The sequence below is a fragment of the Nycticebus coucang genome, chromosome 16, assembly GCF_027406575.1.
Source record: "Nycticebus coucang isolate mNycCou1 chromosome 16, mNycCou1.pri, whole genome shotgun sequence".
Lineage (NCBI taxonomy): Eukaryota > Metazoa > Chordata > Mammalia > Primates > Lorisidae > Nycticebus > Nycticebus coucang.
The window spans coordinates 84,018,916-84,031,147 of record NC_069795.1 but is presented as its reverse complement, the minus strand read 5'-3'; the positions used below and the strand labels follow the sequence as shown (position 1 = coordinate 84,031,147).

The following is a 12,232-nucleotide window of genomic DNA, read 5'->3' as shown; positions in this document are numbered from 1 at the left end:
CTCTCTCACCTGTGTGATTCCCATTGAGTTTTACTTTCTTGTGTGCACATAAAGTGTGGATCAATTAGTTCTAATTTAGTATTGAGTACATGTAGTGTTTGTTTTTCCATTCTTATAATATATTTCACTTAGAAAAAAGGTCTCCACTTACCTCCATTCAGGATTTTACAAAAGATACCAGATCACCATTTTTTTTTTAATGGCTGAGTATTCCACAGTATACATGTATACATATACCACATTTTATTAATCCATTCAAGTATTAGTGGGCACTTGGGCTGTTTCCATATCTTTGTGAATGTGAATTGCACTGCTATAAACATTTGAGTAGTTTTCAAACTTATTTGAGTGAAGGGGAAGAGAGAGGAAGAGGGCAGAGGAAACAACAGAGAAAAAGGGGACAGGAATTATTTTTCCCCTTATAAGGAAATACTTGAGAAAGATACTAAACCTTGTACTCCTCATATTCAGGAAAAAAGAAATGATGTCATGATAGCCGTGTAATCCATTCCTCCCTGTTCAGGAAATATTCTCAGATGGAAACACAATTAACTTCTTATCGTCAATACTGGAGGACTATTTTGCAAGTGTATAGTTTAGAGGCCAGGTTTTCCTCTGAGATCTCTTGAACGTGGCAAGTCCCTCTCTCCAGTGTCCCTTGCTCACCATCATTCCCATGTTTGTGTTCCTAGGGCCTCGATGCAGTCTCAGTCTTCATACGGTAACAGCTCCCCACCTCTGAACAAAATGAACAGCATGAACAAGCTGCCTTCTGTGAGCCAGCTTATCAACCCTCAGCAGCGCAACGCCCTCACTCCCACCACCATTCCTGATGGCATGGGAGCCAACAGTAAGAGCATCTCTCATTAGCTGTGGCTAAAGGATGAACAAGGCTAGTGTAGGAGAAGGCTGTGCGCTGGGATGGGGCTTGTTGTCAAGCTACGTGAAAGGCTCAGTGGGACAGACAGAGCAGATCAACGTTGAATGGCTTGGGTTTCTGACGGTGAACTTCTTACTTTGGAAGTGTGTGGTTCCCTACAAAATACACTGGTAGATATGGAGAAGGATGTTTCTTCTGTGGGGATAGGAATCTCTATAAAAGAAACAGTCCCCTCTTGCCAGCTGGATGGAGACCCACCTCTTGTAACCTTTGAAATAGTCACAAGGAAATGTATTGAACATGTAGAAAGTGGCAAGTTGGAGTGAACTTTAAATCTAGAGAAATAGATTATAGTCTGGACTCCACTGAAAATTATCTGTTTAATTATGGACAGCTTCTTGTTCTCAATTTTCCAAACATAAAATTATCATGGGCGGTGCCTGTGGCTCAGTGAGTAGGGCACCGGCCCCATATGCCGAGGGTGGCGGGTTCAAACCCAATCCCGGCCAAACTGCAACAAAAAATAGCCGGGCGTTGTGCCGGGCGCCTGTAGTCCCAGCTGCTCGGGAGGCTGAGGCAAGAGAATTGCGTAAGCCCAAGAGTTAGAGGTTGCTGTGAGCCATATGATGCCACAGCAGTCTACCCGAGGGCGGTACAGTGAGACTCTGTCTCTACAAAAAAAAAAAAAAAAAAATTATCAGTCAGTTGTTTTTTTTTTTTTAACATTTTGAATCTGTATCCCTAAAATCTTGGCCTTTTAAACTCCATCCCACACACAGCAGGAAACTTAACCTCCAAAGGAGCCTGCCTTTTACCTATCCACACACAAATCCCTATCAGCTAAGTATCAATGTAGTAGACGCTGGGAGAATTGGGCCTTCAAATGAACAATGATGGCATATATCTTTGCCATAAATAAATATAATTATCTTGTCCAATATGACTAAATCTAGCAGAGTAGATACATGAAAGAAAATAAAGGGTAGTAAAAATGCAGAAAGATGTGTACAAAATATCCTCTGGGATCACTCCAACACAGGATAAGTATCTTATAAACCCCACCCCACAAAATGAGTAACCTCAGTCTTGTCTTTGAAATTCATCCCCAATTATTTTGATCAAGCCTTTGAACTTATATTTCATCATTGTCTTAAAAAGACTGGATTTTCTTAAAGAAGTTAAGGGAGGCTGCAACTCTCCATGGTTTGATGATGTGAATTTATATTTTAATGAGACAGAGGTGTATGTGATGTGGTTACCTGGCATGGCAACGCTGACGTTAGAGCCACACCAGTCTCTCACTAGTGGTAAATGTATCCTAAGGCTTAAAACTTGACCCTTTGACAGTAAAAAGAATAGAAACCATTAATTTTCTATTAAACACTTTTTTTTCTTGTGACATGTTAGGGTCCTCAATTTGTTTCTTGGGATGACAAAATATGGATCATAGTTTACATTAGTATAACTTACAATCTGTTTACATTTTTTAATTTTTACTTTACAATTATCCTTTGATATACTTGGGAAAGTCAAAAGGGAAACAGATCGAGATGTAACGGGGTCTGTTCTTTAGTTAGCTGGTTAGTGGCAAAGGGCAGATTGTATTCATATTTTTAGTTATATCATTTTGTTCCTTTTTTGTCCTGAAGGCAAAATTTGATTCATAAATATTGACATTAATCTTTTCTTCCCTATCCATGAATGTTAAAAGTTTATGGTTTAGTAAAGTAACAGTTAAATGTTGGTGGTATTCCCATATACCACATTGAAATGGACCATAAGAAAGAGTTAGAACCTTTAACTGTACCTTCTGTAACTTCCTTTATTAGGCATATAATTCACAAATATTGCAATAAGTTTTCCTAGTCCCAAATAAGTGGTCACCCTCACACTCACAGGTTTGTTCATTTGTCCACTTAACCCAAGTTTGCTGAGCAGCTGCTCTGTGCCAGGCACCGTGCTAGGGTCTGTGGTCTCTGTACACGTCTGAAATAGAGACTGTGAGGAAATTAGACTAGTGAAAGAGTCAGAAATGTAACCCATGAAGGCAAATACAAGGAGGAATATGTCAATGATAGGAGCAATGAACAATTGGACAGAGAAACAGAAGCAAAGAAAGTGGGGGAAGAACTCGTCCTAGGAGAAGGTACAAAGATCCAGAAGTATATAATTAGTTTGGAATCTGGTGACTATTCTGTTTGACAAGATGTAGGCTGCTTGAAGGCATGTACTGAGATAGAAGACTAGAAGAAAAATAAAAAACAGGTTGGTAGTCTAGGTCCTTGAATACGTGAAACCAGGCAAGATGGACCACTGGAATGCTGGTTCATGACGATGACAGTAACCCTCTCTGTTCCTCCTGCTTCTGTTCAGTTCCTATGATGGGCACCCACATGCCAATGGCTGGAGACATGAATGGACTCAGCCCCACCCAGGCCCTTCCTCCCCCACTCTCCATGCCATCCACCTCCCACTGCACCCCCCCACCTCCGTACCCCACAGATTGCAGCATTGTCAGGTGAGTCCACAGCATATGCTCCTGTCCTAATCACCTCTGGGTGGTGGAGGGTGGAGATGTGTCAAATTCAGCCAACCAGTTGAAAGAAAAGAAGCAGTCCTATGGTTGGAGCTCAGCCACTCTTCTCTCTGATCTGTGCAGGGGTAGCCTTGTTGAAACAATACTGCTATAACCCACATGGGAACAAGTGAAGGTGGGCGTTTATAGGCATGCAGTCCTCATGCCCTGCCTGCTTCCTTCACCTTCACCTACTCCCTTCTTCCTCCTTCACAATTTTACATTGCCAGTCAGGGCCCTCAGATTGGTGCTCAGGGCTGGGTTTCCCAAAAGGGCAGTAACTTGCTATCTTGCTCCCTTTCCTGCTCTCTAGCCCTTATAGCTCTTGGCCACATGGGACCCTTAGTTTAGAGTTGGATGTCCATTAAAAAAAGTTAACCTTGGCACAAATGACAGGAACTTTCAAGAACCTGATGGCCTCTCCTGCTCTGCACTTAGGAAGGGGGTCAACTGCAGGCAGAAGAAAGAATAAGTATAGCGTGAAAGAGGCAAGAGTAGGTTCCCAAATTCCACACCTAGGGCACGTCTTGTGCTTCTGCTTTGTGTGCAGAATGGTTCTTTCATTTGGCCGCTGGAGTGACTGTGTTGGTCCCCAGCCAGTCTCAGTCACAGAATGGCAGGTCGCATGGCTTATCCCACTCAGGTCTGGGCCTGTGGCAATGGCCACATCCTCAGTCTCAGATCAAAACCAAAATGAAAGGTATCTGTATTCTAAGGACATGAATCAAAAGTCATTATTGACTTCATAGAATAGTGGTCTACAATTTCTTTTAACCACCTAAACCATTCTCAGAGACCCCAAATACCAAACTAAGTAGAGACTCTCTTTTTAAAGTGAACAGCCAGGTGGCCAGAGAGCTGGGAAGCGGAACCCTGGACTTTTTCCTTTCACCTTGCAATGGCTTAAAGGCACGGAGCCAGGGCCCTAGAACTCTACAGATCACCATTTGATAATTGCTAACCTGCCAAGACTCTTAAGATTAATTTTCTTTTCTATAGACCTAAATTGCAAGTCACCAGTAATCCCCCAAACTTGAATCTCAGGCCAAGGTATATTTTACCTGTCTCCAGACTCTTATGCCAGGCATCCAAGGGCAAAATGTTGGGTTTTCCTTTATCTCGCCAATGCAGTTGGGGTGAACTTTCTTTTTCTGTTTCCTCCTTCCTCCTCCCTCCTCCCTCTGCAGTTTCTTAGCCAGGTTGGGCTGTTCATCATGTCTGGACTATTTCACGACCCAGGGGCTGACCACCATCTATCAGATTGAGCATTACTCCATGGATGTAAGTAACTGTTAGACTTTTCTCTTGAGTTTTATTTCTTCATTTCCTCCCTCTGGTGACAACTGACTTGTAGTTTAATTCCTGCTAGTTTTAAAATTTATTTTTTTGTCTCGTCCCCATTCTTCAATTTTTGTGGAACCCATAACCATATTGGAAAGATTCCCAGGCCTATACATGTTAGAAACTTAACAATGAGTCTTCTTCAGCTTGTCTGAGTAATCAATAATTGTCTATTGCACCTATACTATTTGCAAGTGGAAGAGAGGAGATATGATTCCCACCATCAACAAATTATAATTCATAGAAATTTTTAGATAGTCTCCTTAATCTTCATAAGTTCCCCAGGAAGATAGAGGAAGCAGGTGGTATTATTCTCACTTAAAAACTTGGAGAGATGGCTCGGCACCTGTGGCTCAGTGGTTAGGGTGCCAGGCACATACACTGGGGCTGGCTGGTTCAACCTGGCCCGGGCCTGCCAAACAACAATGGCAACTACAACAAAGAAATAGCCGGCATTGTGGTGGGTGCCTGGAGTCCCAGCTACTTGGGAGGCTAACACAAGAGAATTGCATAAGCCCAACAGTTTGAGGTTGCAGTGAGCTATGATGCCATAGCACACTACCGAGGGCAACATAGTGAGACTCTGTCACAAAAAAAAAAAAAAAAAAAAAAAAGAAAGAAAGAAAAGAAAAGAAAAAAATGGAGAGATGACAAAATAGTCTTGTGCCATGACAAAAGATGAAAAAAAAAAAAACAGGAATGGAACCCTTGGGTCTATAACTCTATTAATTAGCCTCTTCTGTGGCCTCTTCTTAAAGTAGGACTTTAAGGGGGATTCATTCAGCTGTCCCTCTCAATTAAAACTGTATGCTCCTTCATTCATTTTTAATTCTATCAGAATAGGGTCTAGCCATCTCTGATCATTGGGCCATGGATTCAAGTCTCAATCATGCTTTTTAGTAGCAAAGAGAACTTAGAATTACTTTTCCTTCCTGGGCCTCACCTAATCAAATCAGGTTGAAATTTGTCACCTTTTGGCTTTGTTATGATTTGATTGGAAACAAGCTAAATGAGAGGACACCTGCTGTTGCTTTCTATACCACTTCTTGAACTACTGCTCGTGTGGGAGCTGGCCTCGCTCTGGTTTGTGTAACCTGATTTGTCTCCCACGCTCTTGCTCTCCCCACTGCTCCCTTTGGGCTTCACTGTGCTTGCTTCTATCTTCTGGGGGGCACTTTGGACTGGGGGAAGAAGGCAGTTTCTTCCTCGGCTGCTGCTTTTATAGTTGGGACCTCTTTTTTGCCCCTTCCTTGAGCACCGATGCTAGAGAAACCCTTGCAGCCTGATACCACCCCAGCCCTGAGGTGACACACGGGTCCCCTAGTGCCCTTATGCCCACCCCCTGGATCCCAGAAACACCCCTGGCTGCTGCTCCCTCATAGAATAAATTATAAGCAAAAACTTGCAGAGAAAGCTTTAAGATTCAGATAACTTTTCAATCACTTGCATGCCATGGAGAGGACAGACCCGTCCTGTATTGGAGAGAGCCTCCTGTAGTTAGTAGAGTCCTGCATTATGGAACAAGGACTATGCCCCTTCTCTGTATTTTTAAAGTCATCCTTTCTACTTTGTCCCTACTGGAAAGAGTGTTGGAATGTGCCTTTGATTACTAGGATCTGCAGATTCCCTCTGTAAGTCCGTTTCTGCTGGTGTTGACTAGATCTTGTGTCTCTCCAGAACTTTCTCACCTGTCCATCATCAGTTCAGATCTATCCAAAGAGTTAGGAAGATGAGTAGGGCCCGGCTTACAAAGAGCTCTGGACTTACCGAGAGTCTCAAAAGTAAAGCATCCAGGAAGCATATAAAGCTATATACTTGCTTATCCATCTGTGGATTATTTCTTTATGATGTGTTCTGCTGCTGCAACAAGAAATTGGAATACTTACAATTGCCCCAAAATTTACACCATGGAAAAATATAACACCATACTATAAATTTCTGAACTGGGCAATGTTGGGAAGCGACATAATTTTCTCATCCTCCATTCAGTGTCTTCCTGCTCACTTCTGGAAAGAACTATCCCTTTGCCAGATTATCTTTTAGCAGTAGTCTAAGTGACTTGGCATCACTTCTTGGAAGAGGAATATGCTTAAGTTGGGGGGTTTTCATTAGTGTCTCCTGTAAGATGCAAAGATGAGTTAAGTAAAACACAAATGGTTAACATTTGTATAGTGTTTTTCATAATTTATCAAACACTTTCATTGCCACATTAACAAAAGAGTCTATAATAAGTAGACTCAAAACTGAGGGCACTAGAGAAGTGACTTGCCAGTCATTGACAGAATGAGAACCTCTGCCCAGGTTTCTGATGCCCAGCACCATGTGCTTTCCTCCCACCAATCTTCTCCATAAAAAATGTGAGCTATCACGGAGACAATCTGGGGAGGCGCTAATGCAGAGAAATGTAAGAAATACAACCAGTTAGTCAAGCCTGGCCCTATTTGGAATGCCTCTTACCACCATCCACAGAACACAGAGACAACTTCTCTGTGTTTTATTTCAATAGATTGAGGGGGAGAAATTTATATTTCATTAGGTGGCTAAATTGTACTAAGTATGGTAGTAAAGTCTGGGCGTTTAGTGTTCCCCTCACCCAAATAGTGTTCATCAGATCCAATCAGTCATTTTTCATCCCTCACTTTCTCCCATCCTTTCTCTGCAGTCTCCAGTGTCCACTGTACCACTTTGTGGTATGTACACCATGTGTGTCCACTCATAGCCATAGCTCAGCTCTTGCTAGGAGAACATGCTGTGTTTGATTTTTCCATCCTGGAGTTACTTCACTCAGGGTAATACTTCACTCAGGGTAAAGTTCCATCCAAGTTGCTGCAAAAGACATTCGTTTGTTCTTTTTTATGGCTGAGTACTACTCCACAGCGTATATAAATGCCATATATATATATATATATATATTTTTTTTTTTTTGCAGTTTTTGGGCAGAGCTGGATTTGAACCCACCACCTCCAGTATATGGGGCCAATGCCCTACTCCTTTGAGCTACAGGCACTGCTCAAATGCCGTATTTTCTTTGTCCACTCCTCGGATGATGGGCACTTGGATTGATTCCTGTTCTGCACTTTGATACCTTGATTTATTCAAACACTAAGAGACCTTCTGGCTAATAGGCTGGTTTTAAGCTCAGCAGCTGTCTTTAGGCTCTAATTATTACACTGAATTGTGTGAATTTAGATTGGTTAACCACTCCGGACTTCAGTTTTCTATCTATAAAGATATATATAATAACATTTAATACTAACCTGACGTTTAAATGATACGAATATAAAATAATTAGTTCAGTGCCCTGGCATGTAGAAAGGGCTCAGTCCTTGTTAGTAATCTTTTCTTCTTATCTTTTCACTCAGGTGGTGGTGACATTCCATCAATACCTTTTTCCTAGTGACTAGAGGCAGGTAGATGTAAGTGGCAGATGTATGTCGTGTTTCTGTTTGGGATTTTTTTCCCTCTCCTCTAAGAACTAGCCGCATGTTACCAATGAAGAAACTTTGAGGCCAGCAGGGAGTAAGTGAAAGGTTATCCAGGGGCAGAGATGTCCCTCGCACCTGGAGTCTGTGTCTTCGACAGTCTTCAGCGCCGGATCTAAGCACAGAGAGCTGATTTGATTTTCTAATATATGGCTTAATAAGTTCAGATCCGTTAAACCAGAGCATCAGAAAATGACTGCGGACTAAGCGCTGTGAACCAAATATCCTTTAGTCTCTTGTGTTCATTCTTCCCGACTTCCTTTCCTGTTGCACAGGATTTGGCAAGTTTAAAAATCCCTGAGCAGTTCCGGCACGCGATCTGGAAGGGCATCCTGGACCACCGACAGCTCCACGACTTCTCCTCCCCGCCGCACCTCCTGCGGACCCCGAGCGGGGCCTCCACGGTCAGCGTGGGCTCCAGCGAGACCCGCGGGGAGCGCGTCATCGACGCTGTGCGCTTCACCCTCCGCCAGACCATCTCCTTCCCGCCCCGCGACGAGTGGACCGACTTCAACTTCGACCTGGATTCGCGTCGCAACAAGCAGCAGCGCATCAAGGAGGAGGGGGAGTGAGTCCTGTCCTGGGGGCTCCTTCCGTCCCCTCCCACCTGCCAACCCTCCGCAGAGCACCCGTGCCCGGTCGGCGGAGGCTACCTCCTCACTAACACCTGACCTGGCTTCTGCTTCTGATTCTGGCTTTAAGCCTTCCAAACTACAGTGGCAGGACTGAAGCTGCCCTGGCTAGGTAGAAGTGAGCAAAAAAAGAGGTGGGTATCTCCTTAAGCTGCAGAGATTTCTCGTTGACTTTTATAAAGCATTTTCACCCTTATAGTCTAAGACTATATATAAATATATAAATATATATAAATAGGCAGTATCTATTTTCGGGTGGGGGCATTGAGTATTGTTTAAAATGTAATTTAAAGGAAAGAAAATTGAATTGCACTTAACGACTTTTTAAAAAAAAATTTGTTTTTGATGACTTGTCTGTACCCCTTTTCTCAAAGGGCATCAGGTATGCTGATAGGAATCTGGAGCTTGGTGACATGTGTGTAAGAATGATGCACAGGTCCTTTGCGTTCTTTGGAGACTGAACACATGCCAAAACATAGATACCGTTTTATTTACCACTGCTTATTGAGTGTGTGAGATTGTATTACGTACACTTTCCTCCGTGTTGCTGTACTGTATGTCGCTGACAGCCCTGCCAGTGAAAGTAGTTCACTTTGGGGTTATTTAGTCCAATTATAAGAGAAATTTATGTACAGGTTATCATACACTAAAGGAAAGGACACGTCTTGTTTTGGTTTAAATTGGGAATGAGCAATGTGAGTTACGGCTAAAATTCTGAAAGCATGCATCACAATCAGTTCCAGAACAACTGGTATCACGTATCTGAGTATATCAGGAAACCCCTTAAATTTGACACCAGACACCTTATCTTGTAGTATTTATTGAGGAAAAAAAATCGCTGCCATTACCGAAGTCTTAAAACTAAATTTCACAACTGTATTAACGAACTCAGATGCACATTTGCTCCTCTTAACTAGAATGCAGGCTGGTTCTATTGGGATGAAAACCATGTACTGAGTTCTTGTGGTAAAGTTGGACTATCTATCAAAAATATTCAGAAAAAATAAGAATCATTCAGAAATATTAAATCCATACTAAACCATAAGACATCTCAGCAAACCATGAATTGAAGTTCTTGAAAAGTCTTTTCAAGCATAAATAATAGTATTTGGTAAATGTTTCTTTTAAAGACCTTCTTCGTCTATAAAATTCTGCATGTAGAGGCTTGTTTTCTTTTCTCTCTTCAAGCTTTAAAATAGGAATGGGAAGGATAAAATTATCAGATTAGTTTTCTCGTGCCATAAGTTACATCATTGTATCATTTTTCTTTTTTAATCAAGAAGCTTTTCAGTTCGCTGGAAAATAACTGTGAGAACCCGATTTCCCGTCCATCACCCTTAGGGATTGTGCATAATAAACATAATAAATATAAACATAATAAATAAACGTAAAAACATCCCCATAAAGCAAGGAATGATCCTTTCATGGAAGCTGTTACTTAAACCACATAAACAAAGAGATGTCTTCAAACTTTGGGGAAACATGTAAATGACAATATTCCTCCTAGATATTTTTAGAAACATACTTTATATCACATATTTTTTTCAGAATGTAAAATATATTTTTTGTATACATGCTAATGAGCTAAAATCTTCCTATGCATTCTGATAAAGACTTGTCCTTGCCCATAAGCTTCTATTTTTATTTTAAAGTGCAAAAGGGCTAACGTGGCTCTGAAATATAATGTAATGTATGAGTTTCATCAGAAAAGTCTGTATATATTTGTGAGTGAAATTGCATACTTTGTATTTTGGTTACTTTTCTTTCTTCTTGGGATAGTGTGTTTTCCAGAACCACACTTGAAACCTTTTGTAATTGTTTTTATGTTTTCGTGGAAATATCATTTAGTAAGGATACAATGTCAAAAAAGAAATAACACTGTAATTTTAAGATGGGGAGGGAGGGAAAGTTGTTTTTTTATTGTTTTTTTTTTTTAGAATTTTGTATGTTAAAGAGGGTGAGTCCTTGATTTCAAAGTTTTGTTGTGCTTATGTGGTAATAAGCACTATTAATTTCTGACAAGCATGCAGCTTTGCAGAGTCATTAAGGGGAAGAATGAAAGCTGTGCCTTGGCAATATTAGGAGGGCAAATGGCTTCCTCTCTGTCCTGAGTGTTTGAATAAACCTGGGGCTTCTGCGCTATTTCAGCACTATTCAGGTGGCACTAGGGGTTCAGAAAGTCCTGTACTGTAGCTCATGGATTTAGCACTAGCCAAAGCTAGGCACTGTTACTGGCTTCACATCTCATGGCAACTTACACTTGAGTATATGAGTAGCCAGTATAAGGGATAAAAGACTATTAAGTACAGACAACTGGGAGTGGCCTTAATGGAGTCCTTGTGGCCTCAGCTCAATGCAGTTGGCTGGTGAATCGCAGATTTTTATTTGTGGATGGCTATGAACAGAAATGGAAAGTAGAATTGTCCTCATTAAATCCATTTACTTTTTGTTTTCTTGATATTCCCCTATAATACAGTATGTGGGAAATTGAATGTTAAAGGGATATGTTTTTTTATTATTTTTATAATTGTATAAAAATTAAGCAAATTTCAAAAGTTTTATATGCTTTATAATGTTTTTCAAAATTGCTTTCATATAGATGTGATTTTTTTTTTTTTAAGCTTCAGTTGCTTGTCTTTTGGTATTTTGTATTATAAGCTTTTGGTGATCCAGAGGCAAATTTACAACCCACTTATGTTTGCCAGGACATGCAATAAAATTTAAAAATAAAATAAAAACTGGTTGAAAATTTGTGTTGATGTGTGTGTCTGTCTGTTTACCTATCTGTCCGTCCCTCTGTCCTTTGACCTGATGTCATTAAGAAAGAGACACTGAAGGAAGCCTTACAAAAGTGCAAATATTGATGTTTTTCATATGAGAAGAAATACTCTTTCTTATTTTAGCTAGTCTATGAGTAGGAAAGACCAGGAAAGCATCTTCTTTTGGTACATGAGACACTCACAGGTTTAATACTGCATTTGACTGAGGTCAGAAAATTTGCTCCAGAACAAAGCTGATATTCCTGATGTCTAACTTAGTGACCTTCACTTCTGTGATGCTCAGAGGTGACTTCCTTAGCCCTGTGGTAATGGAATGGAGATCACCCGGGCTGCATGGAGAAGCATATTTTAGGCGGCGGGCTCTGTCTGGGCCGTGTGCCCTTTTAATTATGTGATTAATTCAGTCAATAAAATACTATATCAAAATGCTTTAAAGATTTTTATTTTAAAAAATGAGAAAATTTATTCTTTTGTGGGATAACATTCAATGGCAGGAATACAATATAATACATCAGACTTTAAAAATCTTTCTGGAATAACAA

General features: G+C 40.9%; 1 protein-coding gene across 6 annotated transcripts in view; it reads left to right on the top strand.

Moving 5' to 3' along the window:
- The window catches only part of TP63 (tumor protein p63), a 262,946-nt gene extending 251,282 nt beyond the window's left edge, over positions 1-11,664 (top strand). For 5 of the 6 annotated variants that reach the window (XM_053565542.1, XM_053565541.1, XM_053565540.1 and 2 more), the window contains 4 exons: positions 693-850; positions 3,254-3,398; positions 4,643-4,736; positions 8,554-11,664. In XM_053565542.1, coding sequence (XP_053421517.1) covers positions 693-850; positions 3,254-3,398; positions 4,643-4,736; positions 8,554-8,850 — 694 coding nt within the window. In that variant the 3' untranslated portion in view covers positions 8,851-11,664. The remainder of the gene's footprint in view (positions 1-692; positions 851-3,253; positions 3,399-4,642; positions 4,737-8,553) is intronic. The other variant, XM_053565546.1, reaches the window with a different exon arrangement.
- The last annotated feature ends 568 nt before the right edge of the window (positions 11,665-12,232 follow it).